Source organism: Prunus mume, linkage group LG2, assembly GCF_029339155.1.
Source record: "Prunus mume cultivar Tortuosa linkage group LG2, ASM2933915v1, whole genome shotgun sequence".
In the NCBI taxonomy this organism is placed as follows: domain Eukaryota; kingdom Viridiplantae; phylum Streptophyta; class Magnoliopsida; order Rosales; family Rosaceae; genus Prunus; species Prunus mume.
Window position 1 is genome coordinate 11739982 of NC_142699.1, and position 21243 is coordinate 11761224.

The 21243-nt window shown below is 37.4% G+C and overlaps 5 protein-coding genes across 5 annotated transcripts; 4 read left to right on the forward strand and 1 right to left on the reverse strand.

Moving 5' to 3' along the window:
- Positions 1-757: 757 nt before the first annotated feature.
- Positions 758-2911, forward strand: LOC103320475 (NADH dehydrogenase [ubiquinone] iron-sulfur protein 4, mitochondrial-like). The gene is made up of 5 exons (XM_008222153.3): positions 758-1020; positions 1125-1213; positions 1463-1592; positions 1700-1729; positions 2584-2911. The coding sequence occupies exons 1-5, from the start codon at positions 865-867 to the stop codon at positions 2662-2664; spliced, it is 486 nt and encodes a 161-aa protein (XP_008220375.2). The 5' UTR covers positions 758-864; the 3' UTR covers positions 2665-2911.
- LOC103320476 (uncharacterized) lies at positions 2807-4540 on the reverse strand. Its single transcript, XM_008222156.3, has one exon. The coding sequence runs from the start codon at positions 4073-4075 to the stop codon at positions 2954-2956; it is 1122 nt and encodes a 373-aa protein (XP_008220378.1). The 5' UTR covers positions 4076-4540; the 3' UTR covers positions 2807-2953.
- Positions 4541-7725: 3185 nt separating this feature from the next.
- LOC103320477 (uncharacterized) lies at positions 7726-10853 on the forward strand. The gene is made up of 2 exons (XM_008222157.2): positions 7726-9138; positions 10549-10853. Exons 1-2 carry the CDS (start codon positions 7809-7811, stop codon positions 10656-10658), a joined length of 1440 nt encoding a protein of 479 aa, XP_008220379.2. The 5' UTR covers positions 7726-7808; the 3' UTR covers positions 10659-10853.
- Positions 10854-11453: 600 nt separating this feature from the next.
- LOC103320604 (Xanthine/uracil permease family protein) lies at positions 11454-15214 on the forward strand. The gene is made up of 14 exons (XM_089045955.1): positions 11454-11914; positions 12067-12164; positions 12274-12450; positions 12546-12646; positions 12777-12852; positions 12970-13029; positions 13129-13313; positions 13424-13520; positions 13668-13754; positions 13859-13917; positions 14058-14149; positions 14237-14314; positions 14434-14582; positions 14677-15214. Exons 1-14 carry the CDS (start codon positions 11455-11457, stop codon positions 14893-14895), a joined length of 1938 nt encoding a protein of 645 aa, XP_088902081.1. The 5' UTR covers position 11454; the 3' UTR covers positions 14896-15214.
- A 3089-nt stretch (positions 15215-18303) lies between these two features.
- LOC103320478 (protein SOB FIVE-LIKE 5-like) lies at positions 18304-19606 on the forward strand. The gene is made up of 4 exons (XM_008222159.2): positions 18304-18887; positions 18980-19066; positions 19170-19245; positions 19388-19606. The coding sequence occupies exons 1-4, from the start codon at positions 18528-18530 to the stop codon at positions 19414-19416; spliced, it is 552 nt and encodes a 183-aa protein (XP_008220381.1). The 5' UTR covers positions 18304-18527; the 3' UTR covers positions 19417-19606.
- Positions 19607-21243: the final 1637 nt, after the last annotated feature.

The following is a 21243-nucleotide window of genomic DNA, read 5'->3' on the forward strand; positions in this document are numbered from 1 at the left end:
ATTAGATAGCAAAAGCATCTCTACTTTTAAATATTCCAACAAGAAAAACAATGTTGCAAACACCTACGACGTTCACATGTACTTTACTTATTAGGAATGCAGAAAATTATGAATTAACGAATTTTATATAGAGGAATCAAGAAATTGAAAGTGGATCAATTGCTTCCCTAATTGATCATATTCATGATTTTGAAAATATTTTATCATGAATTTTAATGTGAAACTCATATAATTTTTTTATTCCATATATATTAATAAACTAACATGAAAGTCATGAATTAAAATCATTTCCATACCCATATATTAGAATCACATTCCAATACTCATTCATATAAATAAACATGTCATAAAGTTCATTAAAATATTGCATTAGTGTTTGATGATCATGTGTGACAATTTAAAGTTTAATGCTAAATTTCCCAAAAAGTGAAACCAACGCTTAAAATTACCACCAAAAAAAAAAACACTTTGCAATGTACCAATGAACTATATAAAAAAAGTAAGATTCATTATTTAAAATTATTATTAAAAAAATGTAATTTCAATGTTCAGATGTAATTGAAGAAAATCAAAATCCTCATATTCTAAAGAAAATCAAATCAAATCCTCGCATTATTTGGTGATTAAAAGTTAAATTTCCCAACATTCTAAACAAAATTAAAATTTGAAAAATAAGACCAAAAAAAAAAGGGAGTGTTGTGCAGTGATTACGTGGCATGATTCTGGCGCAAAAGGGCCAACTCTCGGGAACCTTCTGGTAATTCCCATGGTACATCAACCACTCGTGGTTAGGCGATTGGGCTTCGTCACAGAAACATTGTTGTGCTTTTTGCCTGAGGAACCTCGAAGCTTTGCTGTGCAAAAATGGCGAGATCTCTACGACAGGGCTTGAACCTCGCTCGAGCTCAAATGCTATCGCGGCCAAGATGGCTCTCTTCACAATCGGAGGCGTTGGTGGAGACCAGAACCAATGACGTCGGCATCATCTCTGGAATCCCTGAGGAACATCTACGACGAAGGGTACGCTCTTCAATCACTTGAAAAAATTCGAACTTTTCTTTTCATGCGAAAATTTATTTTTAGAGGAAGTTAATTTTGAGTTATTTGGATTTGGGCGTGCCCAGGTTATAATCTATTCACCTGCTCGAACTGCAACCCAACAAGGTTCTGGGAAAGTCGGGAAATGGAAAATTAATTTTCTTTCTACACAGAAGTGCGTATGTTATTGGACATGCATAATTAGGCTATAAATATTGTTAATTCCACAGATTTTATATAATTATTATATATATCTGTAGCGTTGGGGCATAACCCAGCTTGTTCAATCTCATATAGTTAACATTTGGTCATTTACTATGATGCAATTAGTTGTGCTCTGTTTCCTTTTACAATTTTAACAAGCAATATTTGTTGATCTGGAATTCAATTTACTGTTGAATGGCTTCATTGGCATTTTGTGTAGGTGGGAAAACCCATTGATGGGTTGGACTTCCACAGGTGATCCCTATGCCAATGTTGGTGAGGCAGGACTGACTTTTGAAAGTGAAGAAGCTGCAAAGGACTTCGCTGAGAGACATGGTTGGGACTATACGGTGTGTTCCTCCTCAAAATTTTGCCGATAAGTTTCTATTTGTACTTGTCAAATTGAAGTAAAATTCTTCAATATTGCACACTCTTGACACACCGAACTGTTGTGCAGGTCAAGAAGCGCCACACACCACTTTTAAAGGTTTGGGAATTTTCTTTAAATTCTTCTATTTAAACCCCACACTTTTCTTTTTTTACCCTAATACTTAAATTATTAAGCACTTAAGTTTTATAATTGTGTAAAAAGACAAAAAAGGTCATCCAACTTAATACTTAACCCTAATACATCTATACACATCCCACCATTCTTCATGTTTAATTACCCTAATACTTAAATTATTAAGCACTTAAGTTTTATAATTGTGTAAAAAGACAAAAAAGGTCATCCAACTTAATACTTAACCCTAATACATCTATACACATCCCACCATTCTTCATGTTTAATGATGATAACTTAAATATCAATTTAGCTGTCAACATTTCTCTCTCAAAACCAGCTAGTTTATTCTCAATTTTTTTTAAAAAAATACGGTTACACATTTGACAACAATGTTTTGCGCTGCAAGACAGCGGGGGGTGGGGTGTGAGGTTGATAAGTTTTATTTATTTTATTTTTTTCTACTGAGTGTGTATTTAGGAATAGTTTGAGAAGATAATAGGGTAAGCAAGACAGCGGGGGGTGGGGTGTGAGGTTGATAAGTTTTATTTATTTTATTTTTTTCTACTGAGTGTGTATTTAGGGATAGTTTGAGAAGATAATAGGGTATTATTAGAAATTGTGAAAATTTGAATTAGAAGTTGGGGTGAACTTAGAATATGGGGTGAACAAAGAGAAATGGGTTTCAAACAAAAAAAAGATTGAAGATTGAATCATTGTCAGATAGATTAGGAACAAGATTGAATCATTGTCAGATATATTAGGAACAGGGACAACTTCAAGTTATGTATGGTGCTTGTCTGGAGTATGTATTAATTTAAGCTTTTAATCATGCGTAGGTTAAGTCATATGCAGAGAACTTCAAGTGGAAGGGCCCCGCAAAGAGTGAAAAGAGTTCAGCGGATACCGCGCGCATATGACATTCCTCTTATGGAGGCCTATGAGTACCTATGCTTAGTGTCTTCATCAATCTTGATTTCATATCATCCCTGTTGTTAGTTATGTAGTGTTGTTGAACTGAAAATAATTGTGATGAGGAACAACAGAACAAGTTTCTCTATCTTAAAAAGGCTGACCAAACTATACATATACTCAGCCTAAGACTCCTTATATATGCATATACATGAAAAAAAATATATATAGTAGACACTGAAGGTGCACTTTCTAGTGGGCTAGCTACACTACATTTTAATTACATTATTTGACATTTCAAGCATTAGAAGAACTGGTACCCTCTTTGCTTTGAGTGTGGAACCTCCAACTAAAGAGGTAGTCCTTAGTCTCACAGGACAGCTTGATCACATCACAGAAAGCATTGATTGCATGCTTGTTCATCTCATTTCCCCACTCAATCCTCACCCAGCATGAAAACCCATTTGATGAAACTGGTACCCCTGACTCAGAAAGCTCAAGTATGACCTCCCCACTGATCCTCTTGCAAGAGCTCCCTCCGAAACGCCCATCACTGGCCACCATAGAATCGAGCCATGAACATTCTGGCTGGCCCACCATCTCCTTGTAAGCAGAGTTTGCCATCCTCACCTTGTTTTGTGAATCTGATATGATTGCTGGCAGGGCCTCAGACTCCACCTCGTCCTCAACATCCTCTGGTTTCTTAGGAGCTTGCTCTGCTGGGGCTAGGCTTGGGTCTGTTTTGATGCACCCAACACTTATGCTGGAGCCCACAGGTCGAACTGGCTGAGGTGCTATGACATTGATTGGTGTAAGGGTAGGGGCACTTCCTTGTAGTTGCTGCAGCAGATCTTTTTCTTCTGGAATTTCAGCCACAGTGTTCAAATCTATCAGCTTCTCTTCTCCTTCACAAGATTTAATTAACTCAAACTCAGCTGGCACCATTGCTTGGTTGGTCACAACAGGAACTGATAATGGAGGAGGAGGAGGAGGAGAAGGAGGAGGAGGGTATTGAAGAAGAGGCAGAGTCATCAAACTGGTGCTTTTGACTGCATCAAAGCTTGTTGGTATGGGAAGCTGTGAAAGAGCATGAGCAAAACCATCCAAGGTGAGATTTTTAGCCGGAGATGTTACATGACAAGGGGTAGAAAACCCAAACACATGATGGGTCCTCTGCCTCCTGAAGGTTGTTGGTGACAGAGCAGATCGACCTCTCTTTCTAGTCCTGGTGGGTCTGGCCTGCAATTGTGGCCAGAGGTTTCTAAGGTAAGGAGACTCTCTGATCTTCTGAGATAAGGATGGATTCTCACCTGCCGAGTTTGCTGGGGTCTCTGGTTTAGGTGCTATGGGCCTATACCTGGACATAATCTCAGCAGTTTTCTCTGTGTTGGTGTTGTAAGGATTGAGTGTCTTGATCATGGTGGTAGGTGCTTTTCTTGACAGCAAAAGTCTAATCTCCACCAGCTATTCTGTAATGGTGATCACTGGAGACCCAAAAGAGAGCTTTTGAGATAGAAATGCAGAAGGCAGGCAGAGGAGAGCTGTGAAGAAGGAAGTGAGAGAGGAGATGGGGAAGGAGGATGAGGACTTGCAGTGGTTTTTGAAGAGGGAGTGATCTTGTAACGGGTGTTTTTAAGAGTGACAAGTGACCAATGAGAGAAGGGCAACATGAAGCAACGAGAAAGCAGAGAGTGCCACTTGGAATTGTACGGTGGGTACGTGTTTGTGAGAGCTCAGAATAAGTTACTTGTGGGAATTAACACTGTTGGTAGGACAGGTCCACTGTAACTTTTCACATAAACCACTGAACCCAAGGGCTGGGCGTAGCTGGGACTCTCAACCACACCAATCAGACGCCTGGCTTGCATGCCTTCCCTTGTAACCAAACACCCTCTCATTATAACGCGTGTGGGTTTGGCCGCCATGCGTGGGTACACCTATCACGATTGGTTTGGGTGGTTTTTTGTTTTACTCGGGAAATTACGAAACTGCCTCTCCTTTCTGGGTCGGTTATATTTGGCAGTGTTGTTACGTGTCAACTCGATGCCTCTCATTTGCATGCAACCGAATGAGATAGAATCTGATTGGAGGATGAGTCATTGGGAGTTTAAAACGTACAGGAAGAGAGAGAGGACAGGGGAGGGGTTACACGTGGCGCGCGATTTAGGCTGTTGATCAAACGGGGTCCTTGCTCTCTCTCTCTCTTTGTGCTTTTGACAAAAGCGTCCTTTTTCTCTACTCCCCTATTAGCGCGCTTTTGCGGTGCTTTTGGTGCCTGCCAGGTCACTGAGTATGGTTGCGCGGGAAACGTCGCGCAAAGACCGGACGCCAAGCTTGCCGTAGGCCATTGGGTCGTATGGGTTGGTTATGTTGGGTTTTCAATCCATGGGCCCTTTTTTTCATTTTTTGCAATCAATCTTCATGGTCATAGCCCAATAGTAAGAGCCCACTTAATTCAACACAAAATATATAGGTGGGTTTTTTTTTTTAATATACAAAAATAATATTATTATTAGGTTGCAAGGTTTAAATCTTCTTGGGATTACTAACTTTCTGTTGTCTGTTTTTTTAAATCTCATTGGGATTCTTGGAGGATCTTTTTTGGTAATTCTAATTGGCGAAAAAAAAAGACACTAGATCAATAGTTGGTAAATATAGGGGTGGTTGCGGTTCGGTAACTGCGAATTTTTACTCAAACCGCAAACCGACCGACTATTTGCGGTTTGGTGATTTTTGAAACCGCAAACCGACCGCGTTTTGCGGTTTAAAACCGCGAGTTCTCAAGCATTCACAAAAATATAAATACACAACCTAAATAAATAAATACACAACCTTAATTTCTTAAACATATATAAATTCACAATCTCTTCAACTTCTCAAGCATTCACAACCTAAGAAAATTAAAGTTACAATTCCAAGCATTCCAATTCCAAATCCTTTAAAGTTATAAACAAAAAGGAAAATACAAAGTAAAATGAATTAAAGTTACAACAAAAAAGAAAAATCCAATTCAAAGTTAATTAAAGTTACAAACTAAAAGGAAAATGCAATGCACCAATGTTACAAACTAAAGTTACAAACTCAAGTGTTGGTGGTGAGTGGATTGAAGAACCTCGTTGTGTTGTTTAAGCACCAATATTATCTACAAATAAAACAATATAGTTTAATACATTTTATTATAAGAAGAAGCATAAATAACATTAGCATAAATAAACTAATTACTTACAAGTTGTCATATGTTCCATTTCCTTGTAAAATTCAACTTCATCATCCGTGTGGCTATACTTTGCGGTTTGCGGTAACTGCAAGTTTTGAAAATCAAATACCGCAACCGCAAATGCGGTTCGGTTCTTAATACCTCAAATGCGGTTCGGTTTACCGCGATTGCGGTTTTATTGCGGTAAATTGTCGGTTGGTTTTTGCGGTTTTTCGGTTTAAAATACCACCCCTAGGTAAATATCAGGGAAAAAAAATCAATGAATTCATGAAAAAAAGTTCACACGATCCAACTAATTACGACGTTGTTTTGTTTGTACGACTCATGTCATTTATTGGTCCTCATTATTGATATGACCTAAAAGTTTTTAGAAAAATGTAAATAACTCATCAAAGATAATGATTAGTCTAGTAATCCCCTACTAGACGGCTGACGAGGAATCCAATGCGCAATTAAGTAATAAAGTTTATAAAATAGTAATAATTTTAGAGTGTTGCTAAACGAACCTTAAAATTAACTGAGTACACTATACTATCAAACTATTTATTGAATTACTAATTTACTTTAATATAAAATGACCAAAAAAGATATATTGAATTGTGAAACAAATACAAGTTTAATAAGTACACCATATTCACTATATTCAGCCTAGTCAAACTTAAAGAAGTTTTCCTATTGCTTGGTTCCAGTAAAAGAATTTGTTAGTATGTTTTAGTATAAGGATCTTGTTTCAAGTACCACCCAATGAGCTATATAGATTTTCTCATTGAATTCCGTCGTTCAAGATAACTGATGATGAATGAGATGGTGTTCCAAAAGAATCCTTTGAGTTTGACCCTGCTTCTTTGCCCACGAATCTTGATGAAAATCATTGATTTGAAAAAGGATAACAGAGCCATGAATATGCACACTTTGATTTCCTTATAACTCAATTTGTTTCTTGTGTGCATGTGCACTAAAACATCGCTGAAGAGAAGTAAGATGATGAAGCTTTGAATTGAAGGAGTTAGCAAATTTACTTCTATAGTAGCTTACGAAATTAAAGATTTTGATGCCAACCTAAAATCTGAAAAGAGGGAACGAATTCATGTAAAAAAAGAAACCTGATTTAGGATTGGAATTAGGGTATTGTGTGATATATTGTATTAGTGTATCAGGGGTATTTTTAGTAGTTAAATAGGGTATACTTAGTTAATTTTACATTTTAATTAAAATATTAGGATGTACTTAGTTAATATTAGGGTTCGTTGAGCAACACTCTAATTTTATATATTTTAAAAAGTACTGAATTAGACGTGAGTACCTCACTTCTCTTCTCTATTTTTCTTCTTCTTAAATATATAAAGAAATTACAAAAGAGTATCTTATATGGATTCTTAGACCATAGAAATCAAATTTTAATCTAAACAAAACACAACAAGAGAATCTTTCTTCAGCTTTAGTAAGAATTTATGACACTTAAACATGCACTTTAATAGACGCATCGTTTACAATTCTCCTTCAATCTTAAGATTCAAAAGATGTAGACGATATGTTCATGAAGTACATGTTTAAGTATCACTTCTTCATTCTATAAATCATAAGTAATAATACCCCATATGATATATCCTGTAATTAAAAGAATACCATTTATATTACCAAAAGCAAATCCGGCCATTGCATTGCCATTAACCATCGAAATGAATATTTAATAATTATTTTGCGAGAATACAAACTATAAGATTTAGCATTTTTGTGTTTCCATTTGCGTAACTAAATTTTATTGAGATGCCAATAATTTGAGTTCTCTAGCTTCTTCCTCAAGTTTTAATATTTATTTATTTTATTAAAGAAAGAAAAAGGAAAAGGAAAAGAGGCTCGTTTTGTCTTTGATATTTCCTCATTGAAATCTCAAGTGTACTGTGGAGCGAAAAATCTGCTTTTGTGAGTGTTCAAATGGAGCTCACCGACAAGAAGCCCTCGTCTTTACCCACCAACTACGTCACCATTCTCGAGCTCAAAGAGCGTTGGCTCAAAGAGAAGGAACGACAACAAGATGAGGAGGAACGACAACGAAAGGAGAAGGAACAAGAAGAAGAGGAGCTCCGACAGCAAAAGCTCCGAGAAGAGCAGGCAAAGCAACAGAAGCAAAACGCCGTCGTTCTGAAAACCCGAACCGATTCCAGACCTACGGATCGCAGTAATCAGACACAGTTTCGGCCGGCGAATCGGAGGAGTTTTTCGGAGTGCAAGGGTGCTGAGCTGGAGGGGAAAAAGCAACCCGTCGTACAGAAAACCGAAGCCCATTTCAAGCCCAGGAATCGCAGTGATCGGAGACAGTTTGGGCCGGTTAATTTGAGTGTTTCGGAGTGCGACGGTGCTGAGCTGGATGGGAAAAAGCAACCCGTCGTACAGAAAACCGAAGCCGATTTCAAGCCTAGGAATCGCAGTGATCGGACACAGTTTGGGCCGGTTAATCGGAGTGTTTCGGAGTGCGAGGGTGCTGAGCTGGAGGGGAAAAAGCAACCCGTCGTACAGAAAACCGAAGCCAATTTCGAGCCTAGGAATCGCAATGATAGGATACAGTTTGGGCCGGTTAATCGGAGTGTTTCGGAGCGCGGGTCGGTTAATCGGAGTGTTTCGGAGCGCGAGGGTGCTGAGCTGGAGGGGAAAAAGCAACCCGCCGTACTGAAAACCGAAGCCGATTTCAAGCCTAGGAATCGCAATGGTCGGACAAAGTTTGGGCCGGTTAATCGGACTGTTTCGGAGTGCGAGGGTGCTGAGCTGGAGGGGAAGAAAAATGAGGAACCAGAGGAGAAGAAGTTATGGAAGAAGAAGAAGAAGAACAAGTCGAAGAAGAAAAAGTCGTGGAAGAATGTTAGGGCAGAGGAGGAGGAAGTGACCGAGAAGGAATGTATAGTAGACGCGCCTCAAGCGAGTTGCGAGAAGGGAGACGATCAGGCGACAGGGAAGGAAGAAAAGAGACCTGAAATCGAAATTAGGGCAAAGAGCGAGAATATGCTTCCGACTGCGGAGATTGTGCCGAAATTGAGGGATTTATCGGTGAATGGTGAGACTGGAAAAGGGGATGATGAGTTGAAGAGACCAAGAATAATTGATCGCCGTGGTAATGGAGGAATTAGGGCTTATTATGAGAGGCCTGGTCGCTGTGATATGCAGAAACAGAGAGGTTATGCTGGGAGGGTTTGGGTTAAGAAAGGAGAAGTTGCTGACGACAATGGTGGTGGAGTTCAACAAAGCTTGGAGCGCAATGATGTTATTTCTGGTGAGAATCTCTTTGTTTAAGCAATGCAATTAGTAGTATGTTTACTTGCTAGCTATGGATGTTACAGTTTTATCTTATTAAATGAGCAATTTAACATCAGATTTTGGATAGATAATATAGAGCAATGAAGTAACATGTCTTTGAATAATAAGTGTGTTAACTGTGAATTGTGATGCAGTTTTCTTCATATCAATTTGCAAAAAGGTTTGGATATGCTCATAAATCATAATGTAGCTCCCCATTTATGAATTAGACCATTTTTAAATAACAATGCCTGAGGGGAAAGGTAGTTTTTGTGTCAATGGATGTGGGCTATAATTAGGAATGGTAGATATTGATAGTCTTAGTGGTGCACATATGATTTTGAAGGGCAGTATCTGGTTTAGCAAGTATACTTGTAACTCACCAGAGGGGAAGTATAGGCATAGGACGTGGAAAAGTATATGGTTATGTTGTTACATCATAGCTTGATTTAAAATCTCTTTTCCATTTGTTGTCTTGGATGAGTGAAGGTTAAATTGCAGATTAGAAATGTTTATGCAAAATGCTGGATGAAAGGATTTTGGGGAGACTCTAGGTTTTTTCTTGGCTCCATCTAAGCAAGGACAAGGTCGCTTTGAAGGAGGAGTATATAAATAAGTTGATGATGCATGTTGTCAAAATATTTGTCACAGACTAGGATAGGGAAATATTTTGTGGAGGTCTAGTCTAGGAGGTATGGTACTGAAAGTCAGAAATATGAGTTGAGTTGTATGCCAGCAGCTGCGATTGGTCATTAGAGGAATTTATGAACAAAGAAGATTAAACTAGGATTTAAAAGGTTAAAATTATTGGCAACCAGCACTTTTGACAGATGGAAGCTATAAGTTGTTGGAGATGTATGATATCTCTACGATTGATAATTTTCGTGTTAACAATAGATGAAGGAATCCGTTATTAGTTGGAGTATTTTCATGTTCCAATAGGGTTTATCCGATGAACCATGAGGAGTTTAGCAGTCAACAACTCATGGTATGCTACCATTTCCTCTTTATGAACATACTTTTCCAAAACTGCACATTGCTTTGGTATCATTTCAGCTTTGAGAATGAGGTACAAATATTTCCTGTCGGGTTGAATGAATTTAAAATAGTAATACTTGTCAGAACAATATATTTACATATCAAAAGAAGGAATTTACCAAAAATCATTCATCTCTTTTTCTCTCTTCTGGTCAGAAGTTCCAAATAAATGAAATGTATAGAAAAGTATGTGAAGAGAGCATACTTGGTAAACCACGATTATCTCAAGGGGTACTGCAATCAACTCTCTTTATCTGATGCATCCACCTGCACCTTCAAGTTGTAAGGTTGGAAACTGCTATGTTGTCATTCGCATCAATAAAATTCTTTTTCCCTGATTGCTCTGCAGGTCAAACTGGAACGTCTTCGAATGCAAGGTCACTGAAATTTGTCGGAGGGATGATCAGGAATAATCCAGGACGATGGTGGCAAAGCAAACACGAACCGAAGTGTTTATAGTTGATGTTGACTTGTAAAGATGCACCGGAAAATATGCATGTTTCCGTTTGATCATGAATCTGATCAAAATTCGGATATTTTTACTTGATGTGCTTGATGCACCTAATCGTGATTTGGGCATTGAAACTTGGATGTATAAAGGATGTTGATGCTCTGTTATCAAAATATGTGTAGAATATTTCATGACTTTCATCATTCTGCATGTCTCGTTCTAAACCCATGTTGGACTGATCGATTGCTTGTTGCTCGACTTGTCGTCATTGCTGGTCGTTTTCTCCCACTGTGAAAATTATTTGCATATTTTTTCAAAAACAAAAACTAACTTTATTCACCTGTTATTGTTATGGTATTCAATGATTCTATAATTACTGCTTTATGATGATTAAAGCAGGAATTATTTTCGAATTATGTAAGAAACTGGGGACCATAATTAGCATTCAATGAAAATCTGAAAATCTTATAGCTACTCAGTATCATCTCAATGAAATCAAGCTATTTGATTCATTTTCCCGTTGGAATAGATCATTTTTAGTTTCAAAATCATTAAGCTTATAAACAAAATCTGAATTTGAAACTTTGTCTAACCAATACTAATTACTAATTTATTGAAATTGATTAATATCATATGGAATACATATCTTCAAATTGATTGGTTAATTAAAATTCATAACGGTCCCCTTACAACAAGTTATTTGCCGCGCAATAAAAAAGTTCGTCATTTTTATCTCTCCCTAGCACTCTAACCTCTCTTTGATTCTCCACCTTCCTCTGTAAACATCCCTGAGCTAGCAAGAACATGGCTCAATCGGGCGGCGGTGGCGGTAACAATAACAGCAGCAATGGTGGTGGCAGTGGCGGTAACAATAGCAATAACAACAATAACGGTGGTGGACGTGGAGGCGGCAACAACAATAACAATAATGGCGGTGGCCGCAACAACAATAACAATAATGGCGGTGGCCGTGGAGGCGGCAATGACAACCACAATAATGGTGGTGGCCGTGGTGGTGGTAACGACAATGAGAGTAATGACGGCAGCCGTGGCGGTGGGAACAATAACGACAGTAATGGTGGCGGCCGTGGCGGCGGTAACAATAACAACAGTAATGGTGGTGGCCGTGGCGGCGGAGGCGGCAGTGGCGGTAACAATAACAATAATGGTGGTGGAAACAAGAAGGCAGAGGAGTTGCAGCCATACCCAGTAAAAGAGCAGCTGCCTGGTGTTCAGTATTGTGTTAACAGTCCTCCTCCATGGCGTTAGTATACCATTCTCTCTGATTATTATACTCTTAATCATAATCTTAACTAGGTTTTTATTTATTTATAAAATTTGTTTTATTTCAATAGGCAAGTTCTTTAAATTTTAATCTTCAAGGTATGCAAATTTAAAACTTTCATGGTTTTGCAGCTGAAGCTGTGATGTTGGGTTTCCAGCATTACCTTTTGACTCTTGGTATTACAATCTTCATTCCAAGTCTGCTTGTTCCTCAAATGGGTGGAGGCGATGTAAGGATTTAATTGCTAATTTTTTACAACTCTTTTTTTATTGGGTTCTGCTTTGTTGATATTTCCATTAATTAGATTTATTAATTGGTTCAGCCTTTTCTCTCTACAGATTGAGAAGGCTAGGGTGGTGCAAACCATGCTCTTTGTTTCAGGGTTGAACACATTCATGCAATCTCTGTTCGGAACCCGGCTTCCCTCAGTGGTGGTGGGTTCATATACATATGTAATCCCCACAACTTCAATAATCCTAGCCAGTAGATATAAGGCAACCACAGATCCTCATGAGGTTAGGCTTTAACTTAATTTTTTCTTTTGTTGATTGAAATATTAATATCCTATCTCTCTTCCTTGATTTGATCTTTTGAATGAATCTTCTTACAGAAATTTTCGGAGACTATGCGAGGTATACAAGGCGCTCTAATCATCACTGCCAGTTTTCAGATGATTATGGGTTTCCTAGGCTTGTGGAGAATTGCTGTCAGGTTAGTCATTTTGATCAGAAGAGTTGGACTTTTGGATGGATGCAAGTCATTTATAAACTTCTCAAATTAGTGCTAGAGATGTTTGATACTTTGTAAATTGTGACATAAGTTTCTTTATGTACTGGTTTAGGTTTCTTAGCCCTCTTTCTGTTGTCCCATTCATAACTTTTGCTGGACTTGGGCTTTCTCAGCTTGGTTTCCCTTTGGTAAAGATCTCTTGATCCTCCATTCTTAATTGGCTCCTATTTAATGTTGATTTGTTTTGAAGTCTTATCAGTATCCAACTCTGTTTTTTTCCCCTCCAAATTCTTTTCTCTTTCTAGTTGGCCAGATGTGTTGAACTTGGGCTTCCAGAGTTGATCATCGTGGTTTTCGTCTCACAGGCAAGTCCTCAATTGGTTACTATTGATTTTAACAGTCCTTTTTCCTTGAGTGTTTTTTGTGGCACCAAGTAATATTCTAGATACTTGAATGTTTTGCAGTATCTTTCTCGTTTTATACATACAAAGAGGCAAATCTGTGGCAGATTTTCAGTGTTGTTCTCTGTTGCAATTGTATGGTTGTTCGCACAAATTCTAACCTCAAGTGGTGTGTATAACAACACACCAGAAAACACTCAGATCAGTTGCCGCACCGATCGTTCTGGCCTTATTAGTGCAGCTCCCTGGTGAGCTTTTGTGTGCAAACTGCAATTATCAACGTGAAATTCCTTTCGTTTCATGAGTACTTTGAAAACAGTGGATCTTTTTGTCCCCTTGTTTTGTCTTGAATATGCAGGATATATATTCCATATCCTTTTCAATGGGGGAGCCCTACTTTTAATGCAGGAGAAGCTTTTGCAATGATTGCTGCTTCTTTTGTTTCTCTCTTCGAGGTTCACATCTCTTTTCTCCCAAGTTTCTTAGAAAAGCTTACAATTTTACAAAGAATTTGATAACAACATTGAATTTGGCATGCAATTGCAGCTTATTTTCTATATAATGTTTAGTAAAATGCAATCAAAACCTGTAAATATTTGCAGTCCTCTGGTACATTTTATGCTACAGCAAGATATGGGAGTGCCACACCCGTACCACCTTCCGTCATTAGCCGCGGCGTTGGCTGGCTGGTAATTTTCCTTCAGAATTGTGACTCTTGTTGATTCTATTGGCATTTTGCTCCATCGTCAAATTTTGACTTTTCTTTCTTCATCTTTATTATTTTGAATTTCAGGGTGTAGGAGTGTTACTAAATGGGATGTTTGGTTCTCCAACTGGCACTACTGCGTCAGTGTAATGAACTCAAACCTAATGTCTCCGCCTGTTTGTGGGAAAAAAAAAAATCAATAAAATTTACCTTGCAGACTGTATTTATGCATGTTGTAAAATGCTGATTTGATCTTCTAATTGCTCACTTCAAATATGCCGCATAGGGAAAATGCTGGCCTATTGGCATTGACAAGAGTTGGAAGTCGTAGAGTTATCCAAATATCAGCCTTTTTCATGATTTTCTTCTCTGTATTTGGTATGCTGCAAACTTTTCAATACATTTGCACATTAATTTAACACTTGATATATACTCTAAATGGTTTCTCATGGTGTTCTTGACCAGGAAAAATCGGAGCACTTTTCGCTTCAATTCCTGTACCAATCATAGCAGCTCTTTACTGTGTCTTATTTGGTTATGTTGGTACGTCTCTCTAAAATTTGATTGGAATTTTTTTTTTTTTTACTGTCAAGCAACAAAAACAAGAAACATGTTTCTAATGCTTTATAACTAACAGTGGTTTTATATGATGTCCCTTGCAGCTTCTGCAGGCCTTGGTTTTCTCCAATTTTGTAACCTGAACAGTTTCAGAACAAAATTTATATTGGGATTCTCTTTCTTCATGGGAGTTTCAGTACCACAATACTTCAGAGAATATAGGTCTGGCCATGATCACGGTGGTCCAAGATGGGTGAGATTTTTTAACCAAGTGTCCTAAATTTTATTTTAGTCTTAGCTACAAGCTCCACAATTGGCCTTAACTTTTTTCGTTCAATTACTTTCAGTTCGAGGACATAGTAAATGTCATCTTCATGTCACACACAACAGTAGCTGCTTTGGTTGCTGTAATATTGGATAACTCTCTGTCTCGTGAAAACGATGCAACGAGAAAAGACAGCGGTTTAAACTGGTGGGAGAAGTTCAGCTTATACCCTTCTGATGTTAGAAATGATGAATTCTACGCACTGCCGTGCAGATTGGACAAGTTTTTCCCAGCCCTTTGAATCTCCAAAACCACGGCTTGAAACAAAAGCAAAGTGGAAAAGCACTGAAACATCTGCTTAGTTTTGTAATCAAATTTAAAACTTTATTATTTAGTTTGTTAAGCAGTTTTGATACTATTAATTCAACTGTCATTAAGCAGAACTCTGCCTTGCAGTCACTAGTTTTTTCATGTCTTGGTTGTAGCAGGAGCTTATGCAATTGAGAATTTGACATGCAATCTTGCTGAGCTGGTCTGTCTCAGGTGGCAGGACTTGGCAAGTTGCAAAGGTTATCAGGATCGATACTTGAGGGACAATTAATGTCAGGTCGATGGGTAGGTCATTTCTAGGCCTTTTTGTGTTGGTGTTTTTGGCTTTTTATTGGTTTTTTAAGTAGATGCGAAAATCTAAATTAATTTAATTTATAAAGAGGATTTTCGAACTTTGATATAAGGGAGCGGACTTAATCTACGTATACTTTTCATATTAGTTCAAAAGTTGAATCTTTATCAAAACTAAATCGGGGTCTAGTTTTCTCATATGATATTCATATCTTTCATAAAAGCACTTGACACTAGGAACAAAATTGTATGCTAAATTCTTATCCAAAACTAAATCATTCAACGAATTATTGGATTTGTGGTTGAATAATTTAAGACACCCAATCGTGAATTTTAGTCATTGAGGAAGAAGAAATTTTTTAACCTTTGTTTCACGTAAAGTACCAACCACTCGGGTAAAAGCACAAGGCTAAAACTTGGATCGGTGTCTAGCTGTTATCCACATAACACATGATTGTGCAATTTGGGTGACAGTTTTTAGAGCACGTGGCTAATCAAACGAATGACAAACCAAATCCCTGATATGAAGCAGAAAAAACACAAAGCAGAGCAAATGGCTCACAGCATGCAGAGATAAAAAGTTAAGAAAAGGGGTTTTGTCAGCAGATCAAAACCGTCTGATAGGTATTCCATACATGCAAATATATAGTGCATATATGTAAGGAATTAGTAGTTGAAGTAGTTATGAATATTTATTCATGCATTCAAGATCTTACGTTATTTCCTCGTTCTTCAATATCACTTGTAAAATATATACATACATATACCACTAGGATGAGATGGTTTTGTTTTGATGACACGCAAAGGCCCAAGGGGTTTGTTTGGAACCTGCAATCAGTTGTGTCCTCTGTCCCCACTGGTGGCCAAAGACAAGTTCATGGTCCCTCAAACATGGTTTTTGTTTTCTTGAAACTATTCGCATAAACTGCTCAGAGCTCATGTGGATACGTGAGATGTGACATATATTTTTGGTCACAAGCTACACACATTTGCAAATGTGAACCAGCAATTAAAAGGAGAACATTCATGATCATTAGTGAAGCCAAATTAAATTAGTGGAACCCATATATCTAATTGGTTTCGGTCAAAAAGGGCGGAGAAGGGATGGGCGGTTTTGTTACCATTCTCAGTTTTTCTTGAGAAGACAAAACTCAAGAGGGAGGGGGGATTTGACTTTCATTTTTATGATGCAGACTTGTGTGATGTTGTGTTTTTAGGCCATGAAAGTGAAAGAAAGTGAAGTTTTCTTTTTAGAGGGAAGAAGAAGAGTTTCTGGAAGTGTTTGAATTGTGAGAAAGAGATATATATGTATAGGCCGGTTGCCCGATATTTATAAAATCAGAGAGTGGCCTATAGCTAGCAACTGGCAACTGGCATTGTTTGACCTTTTCATCCATTGTAGGGGACCATGTTAATTGGCAACCTCAAGCTTGCAGGGAAACAGAGCCCATACCTTACTATTTGCATGGTGCTCAATGAGCCAACAAAAGTAAACATGGTAATCTTCTTTTTCTTTTTTTTGGGTCAAAGTTTGAAAATTGGAAGGAGAAGGGGAGATGCCAATGGGATTCGAACATGAGACCACTAATATGCAGATAAATGCACTTAACTATGATACCCGTTGACAAACATGGGTTAATCCAATCAAGTCTAGTTGGCAAGAAGAAAATCAAAGTTACTGTCTCATCAATCTTGTTCACCTAGCATAAGTGCATGGAAATTTTTTGAGGAGGAAAAGGAATTGGACCCTATAAAACAGAGCAAAAACGCCAAAAGTCCACTTGGTGTATGTGTACATTTGAGTTGTTGTACATAAATTGTGGATGAGAAACTAGCTGAGGTCCACAAGCAATAAAAAGAGGCATGTGCTCATCAAAGTTACAGAATTTTGCCACTGGTGTTAGTGAGACAAAGATACACACATCAGCCCCCGTGATCCTTCTAAAGTGTCACAAATCATAATCATTGATTGCCACTGGCTTTAATTTCCCATGATCGAAGGGTCTCAATTTTCCAAATTTGCCAACCCTTATCTTTCTTTCTTTTTTCATGTAAAATCCCACATATTGTGTTTAATTCAAAACTCACATTTCCCATGTGAAAATATATAGCAGAAGGCAATTTTTACAGCAGAAGAAACAGACATTCACAAAATGATGATCTCAACTGAGGTTTATGCCAGGGTGGGAAATGGAAGATTCAGTACAAGTAGTGACATATAATTGATTTTCTGTTGTGGTCTGACATTATTTTTCAGCTCCATTATACATAGAAAAAAGGGTTTTGTCGCCAAGCAAATTTAGAATATATTCAATTTTAGGTTTTTTTTTATATATTTTTTTATTTTTAAAGTCATGAAGAATTATTGTGAAGCATCTATGTGTCTAACTCAATGTAGACGTCTTTGAAGACTAAGGTCTCCAAAAGAAATGTGGTCAAGAACCAAAAGAGTTGAGGATATGTTTATATAAAGAAGACTGTTGACTGATTTAAGAGACTTCCAAACCAACATGGGGTCAGCAGGAAATTGTTTAATTCAATCTCATTTGTTATGGGATTTCCTCTCTTTTCTAGATTCCCTATCAAGGACCATTTCAGGACAAGTTCTTTCAGTCTCTTACTCATCTTTTTCCGGATACTATCTCCCAATTTTGGTTTGTCATGCTAATAAATTGAAGCATGGAGGAGTCTTGGACACCAAAACAGGGTAAAAAACAAGGAAAAATTATATTTAAGAAAGTGATTAGTATTTAATTTGCTTAATTATTTCTTCAACCTCATAGAGTGGTGGGTAGGAAGGAAGTTATAGGCAAATAGGTATAGGGGGGAGAAAGGGAGAATAAAAAGAAAGAAGCAAAAGAAAGAAGAAAAAGAAAGAAGAAGTAAATGGCAAGATTTATCATGGACTCTCTATGTTTATTTAAAAAGTACAAACAAGCTGTTTATTGCTAAAATTGTACATAAAAAGTGACACCATTTTCCTTATCACAACAATTACCAAATGCTACTGTTTCCTCTCTCTCTCTCTCTCTCTCTCTCCCTCCCCCACACAAAGCCAACTGGCAAATTTGATTCATCCACAAAGAGATAAAATAGCAAGGCCAAAAGATAGAGCAAAGACAAATGTAGTCTAGGATTTGAATGTGATTTGTTTGGTTTTTTTCTCCCTCTAACTTGTATTTATATAAACAACAACATCAACAACAACAACATAGAGAGAAAGAAAGGGAAGGTGCCAGAGCAGCTAATTGCACTGCAAAATCTCACTCTCTTTCATCACTGTTGTAGTTTGATTGGTCAAGGAGGGTGGAGATGAATATATCACCATCACAATGCAATAGTGGTTGTGAATCTGGGTGGACACATTACCTAGATCAGTCCTATTTCTCTCAAAGTCAGTTCCAGAGAGCTGGGGGCATTGCTGATTATGAGGGAGCAAAAACAGAAGTGGAGGAGGAAGAAGAAGAGGACCTGTCAATGGTTTCTGATGCTTCTTCTGGACCTCCCCATTACCATGATTTAGATGAAGACTGCTTGTATGAAAATGGATGCTCTTTTTCTGTTTCTTGGGGTTCCAAATTGGGAAAGAAGAGCAAGAAGAAAGGCAAAGAAAGTGGCAGAGAACAGCATCTTGATGATACTGCTAGCTCTCCAGTCCTCAACTACTCTAAGGCAAATTCATAGAAACATGCACTGATGCATATAGTTATATGCATTAATACTCATATTTGTATATTTACATAAATGGGTTCTTATTTTTACAGAAAAAGTTGCGCCCTCTCTCCAAGGATGAATCTTCAATGCAGAATGTATTGGGTTACTCTGAGGGTTTCTCTGCAACACATATGAAGGTTCTTTTTTTTCCCCTAATTCTCTGTTTTCTTTTCCCCCCTAATTCTCTGTTATATTATACTGTCCTCTCATGAATGTGGTGACAATTTTCATTTCTTACAGGGGAAATCTGCATTGCTGCAGCATTTTGGTTTCTTGAAGTCATCTCTAGCCAAAAGTCCAGCTTCACAAAAACCAGGTGAATCCTTTGTTTGAATAAATCAGTTCCATTTTGACTCAAACTCCCAGAAGCAAAACAAGAGTTTGACCGTTCCAGGTACCTAATTTTACTGACCAAATAGAAAGTACCTAACTTTATGTCCTGTTTTGTTTTCTCACAGGTGATTTCCGAGAAGGAAGCTGGGAGTGATATATATATGCAGATGATAGCATCCAACTATTTCCATCTGCTGCTACAGTTGGGAAGAAACTAGAAAGAGATTGGAGGAACAATGTAAAAGATAAAGGCAATTAGATCTCCAAAGATCATGTTACTTACCTTCTTCTTCTTTTTTACTGTATTTCTTTCCAATCAAATCCATTTTATTTCTTCTTGTCAACGCAGTGGGAAACAACCTGAGGCACATAAAATATTCATAAAGTTTCAGCCTCCGGTTTTCTTCTTGTCAAATTGTCTTCAACGACAGTCACGTAATAATGTCTTCTTTACATTCCTACGTGCCTAGAATAAAATAACGAAATAATGCCGCAAAAAAGACTTTAAAAAACATAAAATTCAGAAAACCAGTGATCTGTAGAGTATTTTGCTTTTTTTTAAATAAAAAAAATTATGATACAATGTTACATATAAATGGAAACGTTTGACAACCAGGAGGATCACAGAGCTTAGGTAAAGAGGGCTGAAGGAAACAGAGTAAAGCTTATTATGGAAAGAATCTGTGGTCCTCTCAAGAGGAGAGTGATGAAGCATTTTCCATCTATAACCAGATAGCCATTTGCACCCACCCACCCACCATGATGAAGCATTCCAAGGCCAAAGCCAAAGCCAAAGAGCAATAAATGACCCAACTTTATTCTTCCTCTTCTTCTTCTTCTTCTTCTTGTTCAGCCTGCCAGGCTAGCTTGCAACAACTTTAGATGGGTACTTTCGGGTTTAGGGTTAGAAAAAAGACAATTTCTGTGATGAAAGGAACCAAAAGGTAAGCTTCATTTTCAACCAAAAGAGGCACCCCACCACCCTTGATAGCTACCCACCAAGCATATCATCCATAAATTATATTGGTGCAATTATTCAATTTGTTTTGGGGATTTCCATCTTTAATGATTTTTATTGAAAGGGTAGCTGTCCTAAAATTTAGCACTCCATATCTTGGAATGAGACTCAGATATTTTTATTTATTGAAAAAAGAAAAAAGAAAAAAAGACGAGACCATCTAGCTCCCTGTCTGGTGGAAGATGGATCTTCATTTCTTGTACTGCTTGTTTCATATGATAAAATTATCAAGTACAGTTAATAGAAGATTCCCAAAACTGCAAGATACATCAATTATCTCTAATTAATGCTTGGCAAACAGGTTACAGAACCAATATGAAAATCTGAGACTGAACTTGGATTTTCTTAAATTGCTATTTTCACTCAAGGTAGCACGTTGGCACCATTAGAATTCCTTTGAGCTCGAATTTTACTTCATGAAATTGCGGTTTTTTTATATATATTTTTTTATTTCTGTGCAGTCTGCATGCAGCGGAGACTTTGGCCGACATCAGTTGAACTATTTGCCCCTTATGACATAAAGAACAAGAGTTGACATTTTTTATATAAACAAAATATTGATAGATATAATGTCAACCACTAATAAAAGCCCTGTTTTATTTATACAAATTTATAAATAAACCAATCTTAAACATGTATTTATAAAAAAACTCAAACACTATTTAAACATAGAAACACACCCAAAATCAACAATTGTATATTTTTTGGGTGTGTTTATAAATGGGTTTTGAGTGTGTGTAATGATGGGTTTTGGGTGTGTTTATAAAGTGTTTTGGATGTTGGGTTTTTTTTATAATTTCAGCCCCCATTTTGGGTGTTTTAGTAAAACTCCCTTTTATTTATGATTAGAGTATCATAAAATTGTGGAATGAACACCGTATTCTTCTTGAAAAGTTTTCCACATTCTTCAAATTTGATTCGGTTGGAACACAACAAATCGTCTCACTCCCAGAATGGATTCAT